The sequence below is a fragment of the Drosophila serrata genome, unplaced genomic scaffold (genome assembly GCF_035046125.1).
Source record: "Drosophila serrata isolate PLE 108 unplaced genomic scaffold, ASM3504612v1 contig_272, whole genome shotgun sequence".
Lineage (NCBI taxonomy): Eukaryota > Metazoa > Arthropoda > Insecta > Diptera > Drosophilidae > Drosophila > Drosophila serrata.
The window spans coordinates 5,009,461-5,028,489 of NW_028257170.1; the positions used below are offsets into that span (position 1 = coordinate 5,009,461).

The following is a 19,029-nucleotide window of genomic DNA, read 5'->3' on the forward strand; positions in this document are numbered from 1 at the left end:
AACAGCCCAGTCGTTCTAGCCATGTCCTGTCAAAAAATAAATTTTTCACATTTTTCCGAAAATTGAAAATTGAATTGAATTACATCATTAAAATTGTCAAAATTTGACACAGAATTGAATTTTTTAAATTTGAAAACTGAGTATGCAGCTTTGTTAATATACCAAAAACTAGCACAGAACAGCTTTCCTAATTAAAATTAATGATTGTTTGGCTTAGTTATGCGTTTTTTAAGCTATGATTTTTGGGAAAAATTGTCTGATTTTATACCTTTTTTCAGGTTTTTATTATTTTAGTCTAAAACTGACAATAGCATCAACAAACGCAGTATGCAGGTTTGTTAGTGCAATAAAAACTAGCACAGAAAAGCTTTCCGAATTAAAATCAATGCGATTTCGGCTTAATTATGATGTCCGAAAAACAATGATTTTTCAGAAAAATGGTATGTTTTTATACCTTTTTGAAGAATATAATTTAAGTCGGAAGCTTGAAACGTAATGAAGGAGTCATTTCCGACCCTATAAACCATATATATTCTTGATCAGCATCAACAGCCCAGTCGTTCTAGCCATGCCCTGTCAAAAAATAAATTTTTCACATTTTTCCGAAAATTGAAAATTTTATAAGGGGTTACATCATTAAAATTGTCAAAATTTGACACAAAATTGAATTTTTTAAATATGAAAACTGAGTATGCAGCTTTGTTAATCTACTAAAAACTAGCACAGAACAGCTTTCCGATTTAAAATTAATGATTTTTTTGGCTTAGTTATGCGTTTTTAAAACTATGATTTTTGGGAAAAATTGCCTGTTTTTATACCTTTTTGCAGGTTTTTATTATTTTAGTCTAAAACTGACAATAGCATCAACAAACGCAGTATGCAGGTTTGTTAGTGCAATAAAAACTAGCACAGAAAAGCTTTCCGAATTAAAATCAATTTGATTTCGGCTTAATTATGATGTCCGAAAAACAATGATTTTTCAGAAAAATGGTATGTTTTTATACCTTTTTGAAGAATATAATTTAAGTCGGAAGCTTGAAACGTATTGAAGGAGTCATTTCCGACCCTATAAACCATATATATTCTTGATCAGCATCAACAGCCCAGTCGTTCTAGCCATGTCCTGTCAAAAAATAAATTTTTCACATTTTTCCGAAAATTGAAATTTTTATAAGGGGTTACATCATTAAAATTGTCAAAATTTGACATAAAATTGAATTTTTTAAATTTGAAAACTGAGTATGCAGCTTTGTTAACCTGCTAAAAACTAGCACAGAACAGCTTTCCTAATTAAAATTAATGATTGTTTGGCTTAGTTATGCGTTTTTTAAGCTATGATTTTTGGGAAAAATTGCCTGTTTTTATACCTTTTTGCAGGTTTTTATTATTTTAGTCTAAAACTGACAATAGCATCAACAAACGCAGTATTCAGGTTTGTTAGTGCAATAAAAACTAGCACAGAAAAGCTTTCCGAATTAAAATCAATTTGATTTCGGCTTAATTATGATGTCCGAAAAACAATGATTTTTCAGAAAAATGGTATGTTTTTATACCTTTTTGAAGAATATAATTTAAGTCGGAAGCTTGAAACGTATTGAAGGAGTCATTTCCGACCCTATAAACCATATATATTCTTGATCAGCATCAACAGCCCAGTCGTTCTAGCCATGTCCTGTCAAAAAATAAATTTTTCACATTTTTCCGAAAATTGAAATTTTTATAAGGGGTTACATCATTAAAATTGTCAAAATTTGACATAAAATTGAATTTTTTAAATTTGAAAACTGAGTATGCAGCTTTGTTAATCTGCTAAAAACTAGCACAGAACAGCTTTCCGATTTAAAATTAATGATTTTTTTGGCTTAGGTTTGCGTTTTTTAAACTATGATTTTTGGGAAAAATTGCCTGTTTTTATACCTTTTTGCAGGTTTTTATTATTTTGGTCAAAAACTGAGGATAGCATCATAGCTTTCCGAATTAAAATTGAGGCAATTTCGACTTAATTATGATGTCCGAAAAACTTTGATTTTATAATAAATAAATAAATAAATAAACAAATAAGTGATAATAAAAATAAATAATAAGTCAGACGCTTGAAACTTAATGAATGAATCATTTCCGACCCTATAAACCATATATATTCTTGATCAGCATCAACAGCCCAGTCGTTCTAGCAATGTCCGGTCAAAATACATTTTTTAAATGAATCCCTTAAACTTAACTCCGTTTTGAAGCCAGATTAAATTCTCAAAGAAACTCCTCCATTTCTGCAATGTCCATCTCCAGTAGGTCGCTTTGCCTTTTAGCCACATTTGATGGCTGGCGATCGTGTTTGCTGGCTAATACCCATTATGCCATAAAGCGTTACCAAAACGCCATTAGCACGTCAGGAGGTACGCCTCTGGGAGTCCAGGATGGAAATACTCGAAGAAATGGAAGACGACGATTGTTTGCTGTTGGTAGGTGTGTAGGGCAGGTAGCGGGCATCGACAATCGATTGATCAAATAAATTGCAACGATGGACATATCGATAACGATGGATAATGATAATGATAGTGGCAATGTCGATGATGGGCCTGGGCGCGGAATGGGACGGAATGTGAAGTGGTGGATGGGAGACGGTCGTCCGATGGCCGATGCCCGATGGCGAGGTCTGTGATGAAATTGTTGGCTTCGATTTTGGCTAATTGCAGGAGTCCATTTGAAATGCCTACTTAGGGCTAATTGGTCCCCTCGGAAGCGCCGCCAAGAAATGTACAAACATTTCACGCTGTGCCTGTCATGGATGTTGTAATTGATGCTGCCGCCTCCAGGCGTCTTTGGATACCCGGTCTCAGTCCCGGTCCCGGTCCCGGTCCAGGTTCTGGATTCTCTGTTCTCGCTGTAACATTGTGTGCCATGTCAGGAGATGTCAACCCGCCAGCGATGGCGACTGAGACTGCGACCACGATGCAATGTCCGAGTCCACAAGACCACGACTGTGACTATGACTATGACGAGGACGATGACTACGAGGACGGCAAATCTAACAACTTTGATTGACTTGTGATTTGAAGGCGCGCCTAATTGAAGCGAGGCGGCTGCCGCAGAGAAAGAAACAGATTCTGGGACTGGGACTGAGACTGGGACTGGACCCAGCCGCTGGACATTGGTATGGTAGGCCACTGCTCGAAAATAGGGTATAGGGATCACTTAGGAGCTTCACAAATTCATATATTCCTCTGCAACATTTACCTTACTCATTTTTTATATCCTTCCATTAACCTGGTAAGTTGTTTTTATTTCATTATGTTATGTATCCCCAACTCCCTAGACATTTTCTTCCAGTGCCTCCGGCTAGACAAGAGCTCCTTGTGTTGACTGCTCTGGTAAAATGTTCGTGAGAAATGTCATTAATACGAACGATGTGACTGCCTGGAGATGTGGATCTGAATGCTGCCATCCCATTCCCATTCCATCCTCCCAATCCCGCAGCCTGCTACTCCTTGGCCGTAGCCCTTTGCCACTCTATCTGCACCGCATTGTTGCACTTAATTAATGTGAGGATGAAGAGGCTCCTTCCGTCCGCATCCTCTGGCGGAACACGCCCTCGGCATGCACTGGACAAGACCAGGCCAGCATTGGAGTAGCGGACGGAGCACTTGCCATATATGGGGTCAGAGGCAGAGGCGTCGTCGTGTCTTGCAATGGGAATTGCTGGCGATAATAGCGGGACGTTTATCTATTCCAAACTGCAACGCCGAGCTGCTGCACCCAATCCCGATCTCGAACCAATCGCAATCTTAAAGGCGTTAACAAATTATTTGAAACATGCAGCGCCGCGTCGGCATCCAATAATCCTCCCCATGCTTAGATCTGGAAGGGATCCCTATCCCAATACCGATACCGATACCGATCCCCTTCGCCTTTGCCGCTCTGCGCTCCGAGCAGGCGTTAATAGGCATTGCTATGCCAATAATTTGCAATTATACTTAATTGTAATCGTCATCGTTGATGATGTCCATGTTCCTGTGTGTGGCAATTGAGAGTTGTTATTCGTTTTTGTTTTTCTTTTATTGAGATTGGCTTGCTCGGAGTCGTGTGTGTGTTGTGCGTTGTGTTGTGTGTGTTGTGGTTGTGCTCGGGGCCATTGCTATATGTACAACATTTCGTGTTTGCTTAAGCGATCGCTTTACTTGGCTAGACAAATGTTTATTAAGCCTATTACTTACTGGTATATGAGTGCTCGCAGGGCCTGAAACATCTGTATACATAGAATGCTGACAAACTTGGGGCTCCAAGGGAACGCTGATCCCAATCTCTTTTCTATTTCTAGTTTTTTGAAATGAATAATTTACAGAATCTGACAACATGATCTTTACATCGTGGCAAAGGTCTTGGGTATTTATGATCTGCAATTGCCTTGTTAACACTTTGTATACAAATGTCCAGAGCCCGCTCTCGTGAGTTGTTTCAAAAGCAGAGCTGGGACAGAGTTCTATAGATACGTTTAGACTTTTAGATAAGTTTACTTAAAAATCACAAACCGAAGAACATGATAACATTGTTTAGGAATCGAAGCCAGCTGCTCTTGAACTTATTGCAATAAAATCGTGTCGCTAAATCTCAAGTGTGGAATATAACCAGTGTACATGGTCAATGTCGCTTAACTAGGACTACTAAACACCGCAGTTCTATTGCATCGTGTGGCGGGGAATCTATCAGAATTCCCATCCCGTGTCCAGGTCGAGTCTGAGTCCTTAACTAACTAGGTCGATGTGGCTTACACTAGGATGCATAAGGCGCTTAGCAATTATGACAAAAATATTACACTATGTGAAATGATCGGGGAATATATCAATTCGCTTATTGCTGCTCCTTGGGAGCCGTAACTTAATGTTAGGTGAAAAAATACTCAGTTCCAGTGTTCTCGATGCTCGATACTTTCTTTCGCTTCCATCTCGATGTCCTGCTGAAGGACATTCATGTTAGTACAGGATGCCGGGATGAACGGCTCCGCTGCGCTGAAAGTACACATTCGGATTGCTGCTCAGCGTGGGCTCCAGCGTCGTATAGAGATTCGTTTCGTCGGGTCGTATGAACATGCCTGGGAATTGATTAGGTTTATTATACATTATTATTAGTATATATATTAAGATTTTAGGATGTTTAAACGTTGGTAAATGTCTTTAATTTGGACTCAATATCGTTTGTATGCTTAAAACCATTTAAACCATTTAATATTACATTAATTTTAAACTTTCCTTGCATAAAAACGATTTAATATATATCCCAAAAGAGGGCTAATTACTATTACCAATAAGATTGTGCATTACCTGGCGCATAGCGCAACGTTTTGGCCAATTGCGCCGCTTGTGTCATGGAGGTTAGCGAGTTGCCCAGCTGCTTGAGGGTCAGCGGCGTGAGCGTGGGCGGTGCGGCGTGCGCCTGCTGCTGTGGCGGTGGCTGCGGCGGCAGTGGTGGCAGTGGGGGCGGTGGTGCGGGTGGATAATAGCAGAACGGGTGCGGACTCAGGTGTGCTGGAAAGTAGTGATACATACGCGTATAGCTCGGCGGTGCGGCGGTGACCAGAGCAACCCGATCTGATGGTCGTCGGTGGATAACCAGGGATTGGATTGGAGGTGTGGGTGCGCGTGCGGGTGCGGGTGCGTGTGCGATGGGAAGTCCCAGAGCCGTGTGTAAAGTAACCAAACCATTAACAAAACCAGTCGTGACCCACACACACAGATTCGTAATATTATAGGATAAATATATATATATATGTACAGTAATTATTGTTTTTTGAAAATAAATGTAAATTCATTAAAGTTTCGAAAAGGCATCAAATACCGGAAACAAAACCAAAAAAAGTCAACCGAAAATAAGTAAATGAGGAAAAAAGGTTCCACATGATTGATGAATATAATAACCAAAATGGAATTGAATAAAAAAATTATGTAATGAGTGTGTGTCGTGAGCGTGTCGAGAATTTTTTGATTATGTTTGACAAAGTTTTGGGGGGGCGAAGATGAAATGTTATGATAAGGAGATAGATATAGGGGGATTAGGTGGATGTGGATGTGGATGTAGTTGTCGTTGCAGTTACGACAAAGACGGTGATGATGACGATGACGATGATGATGATGGGTTTTTTTCGGGGTTCGTTGTTGATGTTGTAGATGAATGTCGTGTTGGTTGTTGGCGGTTGTTTTTGTTTGATGTATGTACGAGTATGCATGACATGACAAATAAGAAGTAAACAAAATAAAATAAAATAATCATATAAATATATAAATATTTTTTCGGATATTTTTTTAATGTGCTGAGAGTGCAAGCCAGCTTAAAACGAAGTCTTAGCCATATGTTCATGGATAAATCAGCAAAGATGTCACAACTTCTGCCCAGGGCCAGTCATAATTAGCCCGATTCCAAGACCCCAAACTCAATACCCAAAGTAGCAGCAGATGTCCCAAATCCCTGGAAATTACCTTGCCATATTTCACACTTTTGCCGGCCAATTTATGGTTTACGGCGATCTTAATGAAGTCAAACGATTTCATGTCAATGGGTTAACTCTACACCCTCGAGCCATGGAGAAAGTCGCACGAGGGACTGTATTTAAGTCTGGCTCCCATTTGTGGATGGTTATTGGGTAAAACAAAATAACAAAACCCTAAGTGATTTTCATTGGCATCTTAATAGGTTTGTGTTGGATTTGCAAATACTTTGTCTGTGTGAGCTCATTTCCCCATTTCGCGATGACCTTCATGAATCCCAAAAGGGTTAATAAAACCCAATGGTTGAAACTCCCAGGGGTGAATCGTAAAAAGTCAGGGTTATTAACGCAGCTGCAATGCTAGACCAGAGTGTGTGCAATTTTCTCTCTTTCTTGTACGATTTTATAATAATATAAAACCAGTTCAAGTTTATGCATATGTTTTTTGTTTTTGTTTATTTTCTTACCCCCAACTCCACAGAATCCAGTTTCCCTTTTAAATAAGAAGCCGGCCTTAATTGTTCGGCTATTTATAACTTTCATACACTTGTCATAATTAGCAGCCAGTTGGCCGGGCCAAGAGTTTGGGCCTGGCCCCAAACCCATATCCATTTGTGGCCGGCCGAAAGCCTAACAAATGTGAGCCAATCAGCCAGGCAGCTGGGGGTTATAACTCACGATTACTATTATTATTATTATATTTTCAACAGCTCCGGTGAGCCACCAATGAAACGAGTGTGGCAAACTGTGTTAATGACACGAAAAACCGACGAAAAAAAAGAAGAGTATGGAAGGGGGGGAAAAACGAGGCTGGAAAAGCGGTGGCATTGACGGTGGCAGTGTATCTGCTGCCGCGGGATCTGAACTCTTGACAGTGCTAAATGCAGCAGTTACACACATGCCATGCCATGCCAGCCCAGCCTCAACCTCAACCTCAGATGCAGCCTTCTGGCCTCTTTTCCTGCTTTTCTAATTAACTCAGAACAAATACTGCAATTAAGCCCGCTTGTTCTTATGCTCGGAGACGCGACTTCTGTTCTGCTTCTCCTGCCGCGAATCTGGAATTATGTGTCAGAAAATGAAAATGCACGAGTGTCGGAGTATCTGTATCTGCATCTGCCTCTGTATCTGTATCTGTATCTGTATCTGCATCTGCCTTTGTATCTGTATCTGAGCCTAGGCTTTTGCATTAAAGCCAAAGAAACTAGTTTGCTCGCTACAGTCGCACAGCTGAAGCGTTAAATTTGGCTTAATTCCGTTTTGGCCGAGAATTTCTTTCGCTGTCAGCTCATTTGCTGATTTGGCCATTATGAATTATGTGCGCCAGCATTAAATAGTGGCTTTAACACCCGGCTCTAGACTCCCGCTTGCATTTTCTAGCTGTCAGCCGCCAAACGAAACGAGACGAAATGTAACGAAAAACGCTAATTAAGTGCAAATATGTATGACCAGACCCGAGAGCCCCGAGCTATCCGTGTGCGTTTTCCCCATTGCCTTGGTATGGGTAGGTGTGGAGCATGTGTGTGAGTGTGTGAGTGTGTGGGGGCGGCCAGAGCCTGTGGAAATTCTCAGTTTCTATGGGGTTAGAGATGGTAGATCGGAAGAGTACGTGACTCTGAATCTTAATTGTCATAATCAGGCAGTAAATGTTAATATTCATTTTGTGGGAGAATATTTTTTATGAATTTAATTATCATAAATTACGAAGAAAAAGAAATTCTCGGGATGCCTTAAAAGTGAATCTGAAATAGGGAAGGATTATTTATGTTTTGGGGGAAATTATAAAGGCTGGATTATATAATTCCAAAGAGAGGAACTAGTTGAAAAGTACTTCTCTTAGGCAACAAATTAATCTATATTACATGGAAATCATTTTAAATAACTCATAAATATTCACCCTATTTCTCTATAATTTTCTATATTTTATAAGGCTTAGCTTAAGGAATAAGATGGAGAATTTTTATAGAGTTAGAAAAACTTTAATTCCCAAGGCTACGATTATCTTTGTAATTCCAAAACCAACTTAAATTATGAGTTCCTGTGACTATTAGAAATATACTGTGTATGTTGTTTATTCCTGAAGCATGTTTTCCCGGCTGGTTTAGAAATTCTTTTTATAAATTATTCGCCATTTAAACTGTGGCAATTTATTCTTTCTTCATTATTTCCTCACTTTTAATTCACCTTTCCGTGTTGCTGCTCGCCTCGGCCGTTTTTACTTTTCCTCACTTGCATTTAATTATTTCTGCCTCTTTCACCGGTCTGGGGGGAAAAATTCATTAAAATTGCCCATCTCTATAGGGAGGAGAGGAGCCACAGAGGAGTCAGAGCCACGTTTTGCATTTTGCAGTTTGTCGGCTCAGAGTAGCTTCCCTCCCCCCCTGGCAACGTCCTCCCTGTGCCGCAGAGGCATCTGCTTCCTTACCCTTACGGAGCCCAGTATCTTCTATCTGGCTGTGGCAACAAGTTAAAGTTAAACCAACTGCCGCACGTTGACTGATTGCTACGTGCAGATTGTCATTGTTCGCCTTTGTTGTGTTGTCTTTTTTGTTTTCGTTTTTTTTCGTTCTATCCACTCTGTGGTCTTTTTGCTGCTACATACTTTGCAGACTTGAGTAATTTCTTCGGCGAGCGTTTGCTTTTCCTATTTTCCTTATTGGCTGCAGCGCCAAGGCAAAAGCAAAGGTTCTTGTTTCTGCCGTTGTCTGGGCTCTGCGAGAGTGAGTTGCCAGATGTTGTGATATCACGAAGCAGCATTATAACTAATTGGCCACGTTCGTTCTAAGCCAACTCCCCTCTCACTTCCCCAGACACACACAGAAACACACACACTCGGGTAGAGTTCATTGTCATGAACTGCGGCGCGGAGCTTTTCCCATTTCCCTCTCTCATTTCAAGGCGGAAGAAAAGCGTTTTTCACATGGCATCCACTCTCGACTGGCAATTTGCATATTTCGGTTAAGGGCGTATGACCTTCAAATTGCTACAATTCAATTTACATTTAAGTTCAGTTTGCGTAGAATTGCATAACGAGAGCCTATTATGGAGCTGGGAACCGAACTTATTATCCAGTAAGAAAGCAAACTCTCTTATGTAGTTTTCTAGCAAACCTATAGAAGGAATAACTTGGTCTTGGATAAGGCATATAAATATTGTTTTTATGATTTTACTCTGGCACTTAATTTAAGCCTTCAAAAATATAGCATCAATCAGGCCAAAAAATACTGCCATCGTAAACTCAAAGTCCAACGGTTTTATGGCCAAAAACTTCCTAAGGTTTACCTCTCCCCAGCTGAGACACTGAACTTATTTAAGGCTTAACTTAAATCAATCATTCGCTTGTAGCTGAACCCCCCCGTGCACCTTTCCCCGATATTTACACCCATATTTTGCATCTCTGGGCGGCGACCGCAAGTGCCTGTCGAAGAACACGAGTACCGTAAGGCGGTAAGAGCTGGTCGGGCTCTTGGCCAATTTAGCGTAATAATTTCAGCGTGCGAGCATGTGCAGTTGGCACACGGCTCATTGGCTCGCCTCGGAACCGATTTGAGCCCGGCTAAGAGCTGGTAGCTGGTTGCTGGTAACCGAGAGCCGAGTGGCGAGTACAGAGACCTGGGTTGGCTTTTCCGCTTTCGGTTTCATTGCCGCAATTCGGAACTGGTTATCGATTACGTTGCTGGCTGGCTGCTTCTAGGCAAAACTAAATATCATCGCTCCGGCGTCCAGCATCCACCATACAGCATCCAGTATCTGTGGCTGCTGCCGCTGCTGTTGCTGGCTCTTATTGCAAACCGCTATAATTTTGTGGTAATATACAGTGACGCTCGTTTCAAGCACGTGCTGGCAGCGTTTACCCAACTCATATATTAAGTCCCATACACAGACACTGGCCGCGGACGGAGGACGGAGGACGGAGGACCGAGGACCGCGGACTCGAGTTGGATACGATACTCAACAACACGTACTTCACAGATTTGTACATTACGCCATCGTCATCATCATGATCATCATCTTGGCCATTATCGTTGTCAAGTTTCCAGCGCCGCAGCGCCGTTCTTTTGTTTTTGCTCTTTGGTTTTTCAATTTCAAGTTCGTTGCCTCAGTCTTTTGGTTTTGGCTTCGGTTTTGGAAGTGGTCTTAGAACAATTGAGGCTAATCGAATCTTTTTTATGTCATATTTTCGACAGCTGATGCTGGTCGAACCGTTTCAATGGCCACCCGTGCCCCCAAGGCGAAGTTGGATCTCAAAACAAAAGCCAGGCCAGAATAGAACACAGTTCTTATGATTGGAATTGTTTGTTTGATGTTCTTCTAAGATTGCTTTAAATTTGGGTCTAATAATTGACAGCTCAAACAATCGAACAGAGCAATTTGAGGCAAAATATTTAGTATTATCTTTTATAATATGCTTACGGCACTTGAGATCAGGCACAGATATAGTAAACAGTATAAAAAATACATATGTACAACAACCTCAAATCTGTAAATTGTAATTTCCCTTGTTAAAAACAATTCTTTGATATAATATACTTTAGTCAATGAACATTTTCATATAATTTCTAAATATTATAAGGTCATAATTAATTAATTTCCGAAAAGTAATAGCAACAAACAAATGACTGAGGCAACGAACTCGGCTTCTAGGCAGAAATCTAATACTTTTCAATTACCATTATACAGCAAGAAGTTCTTATAAAAGAATCATTAATTTATTCATTTTCCATAATATAAATGAGCTTTCTTTGGGCAAAGTCTCATTTGGCCAACTGGTTTATGACAATGAGCCAACCTTTTGGAAGTAACCATCAATAACACGCGAAACCCCCGACCTCTCGGCCATCGGGGCTAAGCTTTAAAGTCCTCAAGTGTGCAGAAAATATATATAAGAAATAAGAGATACAAAAACAGTCGTCTCTGGACTGTTCACAGTTAAATGACTATGCGACGGCCTCCCTGGGGCGGCTCTTTATTGACAAATCCCCATCGATCGATCGATAAACATGCAAGACAAATAGACAAAAACTTCCGCACGGCTCTCGGGAGTGTAGCGACAAGCTTTAACCTTCCAAGGTCCGCTCCCATCTCAGATCTGGCATCTAGCATCTCGCATCGCGGATCTTGGATCGGCTGAATGATTGATTTTATGTATGTGCGCGCCTGGCATAAAGTCACTCAATAAAATTACAAAAAAATGCGTCGTCGCGCGGAGAACAAAGACCGCTGGCATCTGCCCAGATTGATGGGCCCGTCTTACTGACCAACTGGCCAAGTGGCGGCATGGCCAAGTCGAAGATGGGACACTCTGCCGACCGATAAGGTCAATGGATCGCCCTTGTCGCTGGGCCCGAGAGTCCCCGCACAGATTCCAGTTGCAGTTCCAGCCGGGCCCTTGGGGTTAGGGTATAATGATAAAATCACGCAGCAGCAGCACAACGGAAGTATGTGCTCGTATCTATTTTTGTGACTCGGCCTGTCATCGCTTGGTTCGTTGTCGACAGCTGCCCCGGAGCTGTTACAACAATGCGACTTCAATTAAAGCAGGCCGGGGTAACCTTGAACTCTCGTCTCGAGCGGTTTGCGCGCGTTCAATCAACGGCATCGGGCTGCTCATATCGGAGCCATGGACCACGACATCCTTCTGGCCACAGTCACAGCCACATGCACATCCACATGCACATCCACATCCAACGAAGCCGAGCCCCAAGAGAGGCCTGAGCTGCAGCTGAAGCTGTCAATCTGCGTTCATTCCTTGCCTGCGATTTTGAGTTCGCGGCTGCGGCAATCATCGAAAGATGCTGGCCTCTGACTTGGACCCTTTCCGCCCCTATCCCGATCCCGAACTCAATCCATTCCGATCTCGATCCCGATCGAGAGCCCTGCCCCTGGCCGCTTTTGGGGCAGGCTCATTCCTCGGCGTCAACGCCGTTAGCTGTCGTTTAGTTTATTGTTGCAAATTGCTCAGTGAATTATGTGCCGAACTGCTTACTGCCAACGACCACACACGCATGTGTTGTGTGTGTTGTGTGTGCTGTGTGTGTGTGTGTTGCTCATTTGAAGGCTTGGCAGGAAATTTGATATAATGGATTTATTCGCTAAATCTTTCGATATTTTCTGCACTGTCAGTCTCCTGTTTCTGTTTTTTTCCTTCTTGGAGCACATAAATTTATGATTTATTATGATTTTGGTTCAAGTGCTTGGCTTTTGCATTGAGATATTTAAGTGGAAACGGAAATTGACATTGGTAGCATAAAGTTTGTTCTTAGCAAATGATTTAAATACAAGTTCGTTTCCTAAGTCATTTGTTTTTTCAAGCCCCCTTTTATCTAGAAACAAGTTCGTTTCCTAAGTCATTTGTTTTTCTAATGGTTTTCTCTGCTAATCTAGCAAATTGTTAGATAAATATAAAATAATCCACTTCATATATTGATTTCTAGAATAATAAAAAGTTTAAGAGCCATAAAATCGTTATGATTGGATCGATTTAATGATTTATTGACTCTAAAGCTACTTTCCAAAGTCATCCTTTCTGCTGAATTAGTTTGACTCCAAATGGTAAAGACTTTCTGTGCGACTGATTGAGAATAGATTCCATCTCGTCTTAGTGGCAAGACATCTCATGATTTGCCTCTCCTTAAGCTGTCAACTATCCGGCTGGATCAAGTTCGTTGCCCAAGTCATTTGCTCTTCAATCGAGGGAGCAAAAAGAAGAAAAAAGGGAAATACTTTTGATTTTGCTCTTGCCTCACACTGCCTTATGTAAATTTTTTGTAGCTCCTGCCCACATGCAGCTCCAGTTTTTTCTTTCTTTGCCCTTAATCAAGCTGGAACCCTTGCTGTCGCAGTCACTGTCGCTGCCTTTGGCTCACTTCACTCAGCCTGGGCCTGGGCCTGGGCCTGGAGTCGAAGAGTCGAAGAGTCAGCGAGACAACTACACAACCCACACACATGTTCGGGGATCGGATCGGATTGAATCCGATCGGATCGGATCGGATCGGGTTTGGTTATGGAGTCTGGAGTATGGAGTATGGGCATGGGTCTGGGTACGATAATGGCAGCGATTGCAGCTCTCGGGTTGATGTTTGCTCCGTTTGCTTGTTAAGCTCTGTGCCAACTTTGATTTCGTTGTACTTTGTGTGTCTCCAGACATTTGTCTTTTGCTCTTAAGGTTCCTGCCTGCCGCTGTTGCTCTTTTCTTGGCTTGGTTTTGTTTTTATTTTCGGTTTTCCTCAAGTTTTTTTCTCTCGCTGTTACCCCTCAAATGCACTTTCAATTGCAGACAGTTTGACGTATATATGTGTAGACCAGAGCCAGAGCACTATATCTCTCATTTATCTATCTATATGCGAACCTACCTATATTTCGTCTGTCGCTGGCTTTCTTTCAAGCGAAGACCGAGTCTCGGAGTCGGAATTGGAAGTGGAATTGGAATTGGAATTGGAACTGAAATCGGAATCTGAGGCCCAGTCTTGGCCCGGGCTGCCCACAGGCACTTTGGCTTGTGGGCCGTTGCGGCTCCAGCACCAGATTCGGCTGCAGTTTCAGGCTGAGCTCCGGCTTGTGGATTGGTTTCAGCTGCACCTCGGCTTTGGGCCTGTGTCTGCCTTTGCCTTTGCCTTTGGCTGTGCCTTCCTGCGTGGCTCACATACTGAGTCGGATTTGGAGTCGTCGTCAAGTAGCTGCCATGTAAAACGCTTCCTACTTGGGCCCAGGGGCGCATTGTTATAATTTGGTAAATTATTGCATTGCTTATACCCTAGCTAAGGCATGATCAAGGATTTAAAAGGATTTTATTCCTTGTTACCATTGAGAAGGAATTTAAAGTAAGGAATTGCCTACATTAAGGTGCAGAATATAAATACTATTGGAACTCTAGGAAAATCTTCCTACTTGTCCAATTACCCATATTCATAATAAAAGAAAAAATATAAGGTAATTACCCATTACCCAATTGCTCAACACTTTTCACAGAGCATTTCTGCTTCGTTTTCCACTTGAATTACCCTGACTTTTCCTGTCCCATTTCCATTTGCTATGCTTTTTGTGCTGACTGTAATCATAAGTTTTTGATGTATTTACTTTAATTAAATTACGTAAAGTGTTACATGGCTCAAGCACGCACATTTCGGAGCGACCCTCGGGACTGGGTGCCCCCTCCCCGGATCCCCCCACACATATCTTTCCACTTTGCCACACACATAAACAACTCAACTTTTGCTTTCATTAGAAAGCTGAAATGGTTTAAAGCCTTTTATGGCTCGTTGTTGTCTAGAAAGAAAAACAAAAACTAATAATCATAATAAATAAAAAATTCCGAAAATATTGTTTTATCTGTTTTTGTCAGACAGTTTGTAAATTGCCAAAAATTGCACAGAAATCTGGCTTTGTTTATATTGACGCCTTTTGTGGGACTTTGGCTTTGACTCGTTTCACTTGCTCTTCGTTTGGTTTGAGGCCGGGTCGTGACCGTTTCCACATCGACACCGACAATGACACTTAACACCGCCTAATGGGCCAGATGTGAAATTTCAAATAATAAATTTCCGAGCTGTTGATGGCTTTATTTGCATCGTTAGAAATGATTAAAGCCGCAGCGCAGCGACAGAGTCGCAGAGCAGTGGCAAACATTTAATCAAAAGACTTAAGCCACGAACTTGGGACGTTCTCACAACGAAAACGAAAGCCGGGAAGAGCGAGACAGCCAGAAGCAGATAAAGACAGACAGAGATATCTGGAGAGATGGACGGACAGATCGCCGCATGTGTGCTCTTTTTACACTTGGCTTACACGGCGTCGGGAAAATTAATATGCCAAACAATTACACGGCCTGGCAAAACAATTTTAAGCCCAGTTAATACCGCACAGTGGTTGGGAATTACGCAAATTCAGCGCGAAAAATATATGTGCCACAATTGCGGCAAACAAAAAAATGAAAGCGCACAAATTTGCATACAAAACAAATGAATCGGATCCAAATGAAAATTGCCATCCATACTAATTGGCAAAGAAATGCAAATGGAAAAGCAATGCGAAATGAAAATAATTGCAGGGGATCGGCTTGCAACTAAACTTAAAAGTGCTGAGAGATCAATGTATAATTATTCACTGAAATGACTCTTCAGTAAATTTATATTTATTACTTGCAAAAATCATTAAAGAGTTTTATAGAATTTCCCTGTTAATATTCGATATTTAAACTGAATTTTATGATGCTCAGTATTTAAAACCTGTAATTTTCCTATTGTCATTTGGGTCACTGTGCCTTGGCTACCGTCTGGTGGAGCTGGAGAGCTGGAGCTAGAGCTGCTGCCTTTGAAAGTTAAGACTTTTGCTTTTTCTCTTCCCCCCGGTTTTGTGACTGCTTTTAGAAAGAGCGAACGTATGGATAAACAAAAGTTCAAGAGGTTGCCTGCACATGAGGCAAGAAAGAAAAGAAAGTTATTACAAAATTACCAGAGAAGACTGACAGCTGACAAGGGCCGTTTGGAGGGAGGTGACAGGTAGGAATGGAATGGAATTGTTTCCATCTCCATGAGTTCGGTACAATTGCTCCCCGGGCAGAAATGGTGACAAATCGTAAAGGTATTCCAAGTACACAAGTAATGGATCAGAGCGGGACTTACCACCTCCGTTGTTGGCACTGGAGCAATGCTTGGAGCTGAGTCCTTGGCCCGTGTTCGAGGCCGAGTTGGGCAGCCCACAGCCGCTCATAACGCCGTACTTGATGGGCTTGAAGTGGAAGAAGGACGGCGAGTAGCCGGATCCGGCACGGCTCAGCGAGCTGAACTGCTCCTCCCGGTCCTCCACGTACAGGCCCTCCTTGCCCATGGCCGCCAGCTGCCTGCCCTTGGGCATGAACATCACCAGGAAGACGGTGGCCGAGGTAGCCACCAGTCCGAAGGCGATGCAGGCATCCTTGTGCCGCTCGGCCACCGCCAGGCCGCACAGCATCCAGCCCAGCCAGATGGGAATGGCTCCGCCAATGGCCAGGCCAATGTAGGTGGCCTCCCGATAGTTGTCCCGTATGCCACGCGACTTGATGGCCAGCACGGCGATGAAGACGATCAGGAAGACGATGTAGATCAGCGAGAAGAGCAGCTCCGAGAACTGGGTCTTGCACAGCGGGATCAGCACCGTGCTGACCGCAGCTATCCGGGTATAAATCTCCGGAGTTCCGTCCAGCGTTGTGTACGATGTGGGATAGAACAGGGCCGAGTAGTTGGTCTGTGAGGCCACTGTGGTGCTAAGGAAGCCGCTTCCCATTACGGGCACACTGGTGGTGTACACCTCTGGCGGCTGGGTAAGCAGCCACTGGCCACCGATGGCCACCTGGATGAGTAGAGCGAAGAGTAGTAGGAGTCCTTGATAAGGAGCCGGCAGGTAGACTCCCCCATTCAGGCTGATCAGGAAGACGCACTTGACCAGGAGGGCGGCGAAGACCAGAGCGTAAGCCACTCCCACACCAAAACGAATCGCTCCGCAGCTGAGTAACGTGGGCTGGGCAGTGATGATGGCTCCCAAGCTGGCACAGGCGAAGAGCCCCAGGAGCAGCATCTGACCAAGGAAGAGGTGACGACGCGATGGCGACGTGCGCCAGGCCTTAAAGAGCACGAAGATCTCGAAGGCTCCCATCATCAGCATCGTGAGGGTGGCCAGGACGAGCACCGGCACCACCCACGGCTCCTTGCGCAGCCCGGCAAAGGGCAGATGCGTGGACACCACGCTGGGCGGTGTGCTATTGAAGCTGTTGCTGCTGCTGCCCCCCGGAGGCACTCTGCCCGAGGAGCTGGTCCCAGCTGATCTCGCCCTGGCCCCCAGGCTCCGTGTGGGCGTGGCCGGTGTGGTGGAGCTGCTGCTGCTGGGTCTGCTGGACGAGAGCGTGGGCACCACAAAGAATTCCGTGGACATTTCCAGCCGGGCGGCACTGGACACATTGCCACCCGGAAAATTGAGATCCAATTGTTTGGCTGAACGCTGTGATGGAGGAGTTGCAGGAGTTGTACTCGTGGTTGTGGTACTTGTACTCGTACTGGTACTGCTGGTGGTGGTTGTGGATGTGGTGGTGGTGCTGGCATTCCTGCTGCTCGGCTTGAGCACCTGGTAGGCATTGCGTTCCGACTCCTGGTTGGTCACCAGGCGCACTCGCCGCCAAATGTTGTTCCCATTCACGCTGAGGCTGCGCGACGCCGGCGTGGTGGCGATCAGCTGCAGAATCAATAGCAGGATCACCAGCAGGTGGCGTCTTCCAGCCATTGGTGGTTGGAGTGCACCCTTAGCCCTACGCAACCCTTAACCCTTAACCCTTAAGGCACTCAGATGCGGTGCATCTCTCACGAATCGCACGCGCACAAAATCAACAAACACGCGTCGCGATCGATTCCTCGGTTCTTTAACGAAACTTCAGTCTACGCTTATCGATTCTTGACTTTGGATTCTCGTCTCTCGGCTCTCAATTATCCACTGGCCTCCACTCGATTCTCGATTCACGATTCTCGCGCTGAGACGTCTGCTCACTCCGATCGACCAACTGCGACTGGCCGGCGAGCTCTGCAAGTCGCACTTTGGTGCCGCTTTGTCGTTTGAGACAAGTTTGATGGCGCACAGTGGGTAGCTTCAAACTTAATAACTTGTGAACCAATTATTGAGTAAATTAAATGTCATATTAAAAAGAATTGTTAAGCATCAACAAAATAGTTATATTTCAAGGTGCTGCTACTCTTGTTGAATAGTTGCCTTTTACTGAGACTTTTTTTTTTGTATAATGCAAAATAGCTCATCTTTGATCTGCTTATAATTCAATATTTGCATTTGTAATCATTTAATTATAAAGTATATATACTAGGTACTAGGTAGTCAAGAATGTTTTGACTCTTGCAACAGAATTTGTTCTAGAAACCCCATTGTGCAGCAACCAAGTCGAGCTTACAAACACACTTGTTCGAGTTCGATGTGCGTTTGGTAGCTTGGCTCAAAAAGCAGAGCGTTTGGTAATTCTAATAACGGTAAAGTGTGCTCTATTTAAATATTTATTTGTTGGGAAATTTAAATAAATAAAATAGGAAATAAGGGGGTACGATTTTTTAAATTTTACATACTGAAATTAATGAAAATAAAAGGGTTTTTAGAAAGGAGGTTGAGGGATATACTTCATTGCTGATACTTAAATATTTTAAAGTTTTATTTAGAATAGAACCATTATATATGTAGATAGGTATTATTTAAATTTGATATCAAATTACAGTATTCAAATTGATTTTTTAATCATACATGTTAAAAATGGAAAAAGTTCAGTTTAATTGGTGTTTATATGTAAATAGAAAAGATTGTTCTATAAAAAACTGCATTAGTCTGTCAACCAAAACCATTAATGTTTCTTAAGAAATATAATATATATATTATATATATAATATTTTTCTCCCAATTCTTCCAAACTGCAATTAGTTCCAATTTTATCTTTCAGCTTCCTTACCCACATTGCACTCCACATCCACGACACGAAGAACACTTTCATTCGTTCTGCATACTCGTGTGTGTGGGGATGGGGATGCGGATTGCGA

At 42.8% G+C, this 19,029-nt stretch overlaps 1 protein-coding gene across 2 annotated transcripts; it reads right to left on the bottom strand.

Annotated features, from left to right (window-relative positions):
• Positions 1–4,034: 4,034 nt before the first annotated feature.
• Positions 4,035–18,007, bottom strand: LOC110177512 (uncharacterized). 2 transcript variants are annotated; one of them, XM_020944267.2, is made up of 3 exons: positions 16,096–18,007; positions 5,316–5,582; positions 4,035–5,086 (listed from the first exon to the last, which is right to left on the bottom strand). In XM_020944267.2, the coding sequence occupies exons 1-3, from the start codon at positions 17,723–17,725 to the stop codon at positions 4,968–4,970; spliced, it is 2,016 nt and encodes a 671-aa protein (XP_020799926.1). In that variant the 5' UTR covers positions 17,726–18,007; the 3' UTR covers positions 4,035–4,967. The 2 variants fall into 2 exon arrangements, with proteins under 2 accessions (XP_020799926.1, XP_020799928.1); XM_020944269.2 differs by lacking the exon at positions 5,316–5,582.
• Between the last annotated feature and the right edge of the window lie 1,022 nt (positions 18,008–19,029).

Excerpts from the sequence above, each read along its gene's own strand:
- LOC110177512 (XM_020944267.2), bottom strand. The coding sequence starts at position 17,725 with ATGGCTGGAAGACGCCACCTGCTGGTGATCCTGCTATTGATTCTGCAG. Across the intron at positions 5,583-16,095 it reads CAGTGCCAACAACGGAGGTG|ATCGGGTTGCTCTGGTCACC; the intron begins GTAAGTCCCGCT and ends GACGACCATCAG. Across the intron at positions 5,087-5,315 it reads AACGTTGCGCTATGCGCCAG|GCATGTTCATACGACCCGAC; the intron begins GTAATGCACAAT and ends ATCAATTCCCAG.